Consider the following 5992-nt stretch of genomic DNA (forward strand, 5'->3'; position numbering starts at 1 on the left):
TGTTAAGACCATCCGCAACGCTGTTACTCTTGGCTTGATAACCGAGGTAAGGTTTTTAAATTATTTTATTATTTTTCTTCTTTTTTTAGCTAAAAAAAAAAGAAAGGAAAGAGCCAATCGCGGGATCCCACGTGGCGGTGGGACCCGCGCACAGTAACAAGTCTGATCCTTAACTAAAGATTAATTTGACACAAACTCTTAAATTTTGTGGGCCCCACATATTATCATAATATTTTTTTGCTAAGGATTTTTTGCTAAGGATTCCCGTTGGACTTGCTCTAATTCAGCTGTTTCTAAATAAAAGAAAAATGTTATTTTCCGGTTTGGGATTGAATTGGATTGGTTCACTATGACCGTGGTATTAGACCGGTATGGCCTGCAAGACTTACATTTGGTAAATGGGCATCATATGGCATACATACTCTTACATCAATAAACAGACACATGACAAGATTTGTTTTGGCTAAGAATTCATGAATCACTTGCTTACAGGTTTGATTGGTGACTATATAATTGAAAATGCTGTCTTTTGTTTTTAATTTTTTTATCCAAGTAAAATGGTTCATTTGTTAGCTTTTGAGGAACACAAATGTGTATCTGTCACATAAGTCAAATGTATTTTGGAGCAGAATCTTACGTTTCTTCTTACCTTATCAAAGTAGTTTATTCTTTCTTGAATAGGAAATAATTTGTAGAGACGGCTTTGATATTTTATTCATGAAAGTGTTGAAGAGATGGTATTATTTTCAAGTATCTTAACTCTTAAGTGATGAAATGAGACTCATAGTAGAATATTTCAACCTACATATATTCTTAATTAAAGGAACTGTATACAGAATAAGAAATGATCTTATATATAAACTAGATTGTTCATTAAAAATATATATATCTCAAACATTGTCAACTAAATTGTAACATATCCAAGAATCCTAATGTCTCTTCGCACTTGCTAATGGAGTGGAAGCAGAATCTGTGTTTATTTATCATATCTATTGTATACTAAAACACAAGTCACCTATCAAATCAAATATTGACACATGAAATTTATTTACAAAAAAATAATGCTCATGTAAGAAAAAAAAGTTCTGGTCCCGATTTAAAAAACTACAAATACTTAAATTCCTAAATTTTCTCACAATATCACCACTATGTTTAAGATAAAATCACGATCAGAAACTGTTTTATTTTCTATTTACCTTTTAATCTTATTTATTTTACTTTTTTTAAACCTAGATTTTACTCTCTTCTTCATATCTTCATTCTCCTTCTGTCAACTTCTTTTCCTTCTCCTTCTCCTTCTGTCCAGTTCTTCCTCTAAATAGAAACAAATTTCACACACATTTATTATTACACTTATTTTAATAATTTTTAAATAATTATTTTACATGTTTTCTTATAAAAGAGTGTATTAGAGGATTTTAAAAACTTTTGTAAGTCTATTATAAAAAAATAACTGTTTTATATACATGTTTAGTTTCATAGTTTTTATTACATTAATTTTAAGTAAATTTATTTTAAGAAGACTTAATTACAAAATAAACACACATAAAACTGATGAATCAGATATGATATTTCTAGGTGGTATGCAGCTCCAAAAAATGTGTTTAAATAAGTTCAATTATTATTAACCAAAATATAAAACTATTACGATTTTTTAAAGATAATTTAAATAGCAGAAAAGTTTTCCTACTAGTTCATACATAATCCAGAGACTTCTTCATTACATAAAGCAATTAAAAGTTTATAAGAAAATCAAACTAGTAGTTTACACATAAGTGAAAAAGTGTGTTCCAAAGTGAAGATTTTGGTTGTTGTTGTGATGTCTAACACATACATACATAAAGTGAAACGAAAACAGTAGCAAGTAACAGAACTAGTAGTAGTAGCCAAGGATGACTTCCCCCGTTTGGTGGGAACATGGAAACAGCACCAAATGATCCAATGTCTCAGATATGGACAGAGAAATGGTGCAAGTCCCCACCTCCATGCATGTCATTGGACTGATCATGAACAAGCATGGCTCGGTTAGTCTGAGTTGGGATTGGGAAACCTGAAAACTGGAATTCAGTGTGTCCAAAGACATCAGCGCCGTCGGATACAGATGTGATGTCTGAGCCAGAGGTGGTTGAGCTACGGTCTTTGCTGTGCTGCAGCATATGAGCTTCAAATCTAGACATGTTTGCCTTTTTGCTTTCTTCTTGTTCTTTAGCAGCAGCCTGTTCAGATTCTTGAAGAAGTTTTTTGGTGTTTAGGAATCTTCCACCGGATCCTCTTGGCCTTTTAAGAGCATGAACATGTCGAGACTCATGAAGATACGGCTGTTGCAGTAAGAAAAAGACAGAGATGAGCAAATGAGAAGCTTTTGTTTGTTGTGTTGATAAAATATTGTTACCTTCCTCGCTTTGATTAGTTTGTTCTGAGCCTCAAGCTTGGCACGTTGCTGCCGTCTCCTCATGATTGCGTGATACTGCTTCGCATTGACAAAGACTGGCTCAGTCTCAGTGATCTCCACTGGTAGTGGAACTCGACCAGGAACCATACCCACCATTTGGTGATTGCATGCCTGCAAAAGAGAGTGAAGAGACTTGAGATCTCATGAAAATTATGTCTTGGCAAGGAATAATGAAACTGATTCATTGCATACACTTACTGGTGCCTGTGGAAGATAAGTTGCAGCTAATAAACCACCAAATTGTGGATCAGCATAGTGAAAAGAGAAATTAGCCTGCGTTGGAGCAAAGTGTATACTAGGGAGTCCGGTCATGGAGCCTGGTTTAGGATGAGTTGCAAATCCCTTATGCTGGGTTTCTTCAGATCCTAATCAAACATCATAGAAAGTAAGAGAGAAGCTAACATTCTTATGGCAAATGAACACATACCAGCAATCAAGATCAAGTCAAAGCATCAAGCAAGAACCTCATCTCCTCAATTGGAATAGGAAGACAATCATAAACAACAGAACTGAATAAGAACCTAGTGTAAGAAACTGACCTGATTTTGTTGAAAAAGAGATTTGTCTGGAAGGATTATCATCATCACCACTACTAGCAATATCAGTGTAAGACTGACCAGTGGACTGAGTTGAAGATGAATCCTGGTCCTGGAAACTGATTTGCTTTGTGGTATGTTTAGGCCTTGCATCAACCACTTTCATGCTTAGGGGTTCAGCTGGAACCACTCCCCATGAGATGCTAGTGTTCAGGTACGGCAAAGTTGAATCTTTCTTATTCATCTGATGCATAACGTCTAACAAGATGAAGAAAACCTATATCATTCAACCATGATCCAAAGATTAAAACTTTTTAATACACAAAACAAGATCCATTGAAAAAAATCAAAAACCTAGAAATAGAAACAAATTGAGATTGAAAGTTCCTAACTTTATATAGTTTTGGGCAAAAAGCGTTGACTTGAGAAGAAAAGATTAGCAAATCAGTAAACAAGATCAATCACACGCAACGAGAGAGATAAACCAGAGTTCGAACAACGAAAAGGGCAAGACTTGGGAGAGATTAAACATCTAAGCTGATCGAACAAGGGACTAGAGATGCAGAAGGAGATAGGTGGAGTGAAGAGAAACCCTTTTTTGAGAATTAGATGGACCGCCGGTGAAGAAGACAGGACACCAGATTAGTTTTGCATGTCTCCTTGTCCGAAGTAAACGGTTCTTGTCTCTTTATATGGAAACTCGGTGAATCAGAGTGTGTGTGTGTCGTGTTGGACTTGTGTGATTCTTTTTCTGGTTCTTGGTCTTCTTCTCTCTCTCTCTCTCTCTCTCTCTAGGAAACCACCATCGCCATGGCCACCATTACCACTCCTTGTGGTTCATTATTGTCGTTAAGTGGTTTAATTATTCATTTCAGAGCGCTTAATTATTTAATTGTTTCACTTTTACCCAAACACACAGAATAAAGTCTCTCTGCCTATCCCACTTTCTAGAATCATTTGCCCCCACAAAATTAATAGACAAATGACTTTTTGTTCATTTTATTATTTGACATTTCAGATTCCTAAATTCCCTATAAATAAAAATTGAGAAAATACTAAAATCTTAACCTTAAAAGGCAAATGATAATGTACTATACTGTATAACTTTTCTCCCATCTTAAGTTTTCGAATATAACTAAGTTTCTTGGCTGTATCATGTCTTCCTAATTAATCTAATCTAGTTTAATTGCGAAGCCAAAAAGTATTAGCTATCTTGGCCACGTTAGCTAAGTTACTTATATTAATCTGTAATTAGCTTTTTTGTTCAAAGTGTGTTGTCGTTTGGAGACTATGAAGCTCTTAAACTTGTGTGAACCGTCCTTGACTGCATTTGGGTCATTACTTATTGTTTAGTCATCTCCCACCCTCTTCTTATCTCGTAATTAACACGCTCTTTAGAATAAGTTAATTTGGAATCAGATTTCAGTTTTGATCTACAAGTTATAGACTTTGTTGCAACCATTATTTTAATATTGTATAGCAGTTTAAAGAAAGTGTAGGCATGTAAAATGAGAATGGAATAAGGATTTTATTATACTAAAACTTAGGCTGGGCTCTTAATCAAGTACCTAACCTTTTTTTGCAATGAAAGAAAGCTTTAGTGCAAGTCAAGCATAGTCATATGCATCCATTATACTTGGAACAACCAAAACATAATAACTGTTACATCTTGTTTTCTTTCTTTGTGTTTAAACAATTAATTAGGATTTTGATTTATATGTTTATAGGCTTTTGAGCCCTTAATCGATCCATGAGAATTCGGACACATGGGTACCGGAGGAGTGGTCATCATCCCCTAGGGACCAAAATCAAAAGTTAATTACCTTTTCTTTGGTCAAAAATCAAATGAGACCAAGAGGACTTTAATTTAGTATTTGAGAATGTTCAATGTATTACTCTAATTTTTTTTTTCAAAATAGTGTAATTTATTATTTTATTTTTTACTCTAAAAAAAAAATCATAAATGATTCTCTTTTTATTTAGTTAATAATTATTAGTAGTACCTCAACTTATAAAAATTTAACAATTAACCCAACTATTTTATATTTACAAAACTTTCATAAAATATATTTTATTTAAATTAAATATTTATTAATAAAAGTACAGTTAGAGCTTTTCTTCTAACTTCAATTGGTGTAATTTTCATCAAATGCAATTTTCCTAATTTAAAAACAAAATTATGCATTAAAAGAACATAAAGAAGATAACAAATATTTTTTTTTGTAATTTAAATTATGTACTTGATCCAAATGTTTGTCCACATATTAAGCTTAACAAGTACAAATGTTATCAATCGAAATGTTGACCCACAAGATAAACAAACTCATGTATTCCGTTTGAACGATACTTCACCGATTCCAAAAACAGTTTACAGAATTATTAAATCACTTTTTTATATTATAATACATTATATTATAAGTTATTTATGTTTAGTTTTGATTTTTATTAGTTTATGCATCTTTTATGAAAATTATTAAATAATATTTTACGGAGTATTGTATTTATTTTCATATTATTGTATTATTTTAAATATTATTTTAAATATTATTTAACTGTAAAATAAAAATATTTAATATTAAAATGATCATTTCATAAATAAATAAAAATTCAACTCAAAATGGAGTGATAGGCAAAATTACTCCATAAATCTTAGCCATCACTCTATTTTGGAGTTGAATATAAAATGGGGTTGAAGAATACTTTACTAAAATAGAGTAGGGATATAGATATTCTTATGTCATGAAAAGAGCAATTGAGAAAGACCACATCCTTCATTTTATCTTGCCTCTTAAGTAATGAGTAGGTGAATGAATCACTCTACAAGATTGCTTCCGTGGAGATGTTTTTTTTTAAGCAAAGCTTCCGTGGAGATGTTATATTCACTTTCAAGGCGGTAACTGTGAATAAAAATTTCAATGAGTGTTGGTTGAATTGTCATGATGTATTTAAACTTTTCCAGTGTGAGCAAAACTCTTTTGGCTGTCTAAAGTCTATGTGTCTACAT

The 5992-nt window shown here is 32.4% G+C and overlaps 1 protein-coding gene across 8 annotated transcripts; it reads right to left on the reverse strand.

Moving 5' to 3' along the window:
- Window positions 1-1725: 1725 nt before the first annotated feature.
- Window positions 1726-3845, reverse strand: LOC106381285 (nuclear transcription factor Y subunit A-3). Of its 8 annotated transcripts, none has more exons than XM_013821179.3 (5): window positions 3581-3845; window positions 2992-3246; window positions 2651-2817; window positions 2393-2563; window positions 1726-2318 (listed from the first exon to the last, which is right to left on the reverse strand). In XM_013821179.3, exons 2-5 carry the CDS (start codon window positions 3239-3241, stop codon window positions 1947-1949), a joined length of 960 nt encoding a protein of 319 aa, XP_013676633.1. In that variant the 5' UTR covers window positions 3242-3246; window positions 3581-3845; the 3' UTR covers window positions 1726-1946. The 8 variants fall into 8 exon arrangements, with proteins under 8 accessions (XP_013676633.1, XP_022551871.1, XP_013676631.1 ...); XM_022696150.2 differs by having other exon boundaries at window positions 3486-3845; XM_013821177.3 differs by having other exon boundaries at window positions 2992-3265; window positions 3486-3845.
- Between the last annotated feature and the right edge of the window lie 2147 nt (window positions 3846-5992).

This window comes from Brassica napus, chromosome C2 (assembly GCF_020379485.1).
Source record: "Brassica napus cultivar Da-Ae chromosome C2, Da-Ae, whole genome shotgun sequence".
Lineage (NCBI taxonomy): Eukaryota > Viridiplantae > Streptophyta > Magnoliopsida > Brassicales > Brassicaceae > Brassica > Brassica napus.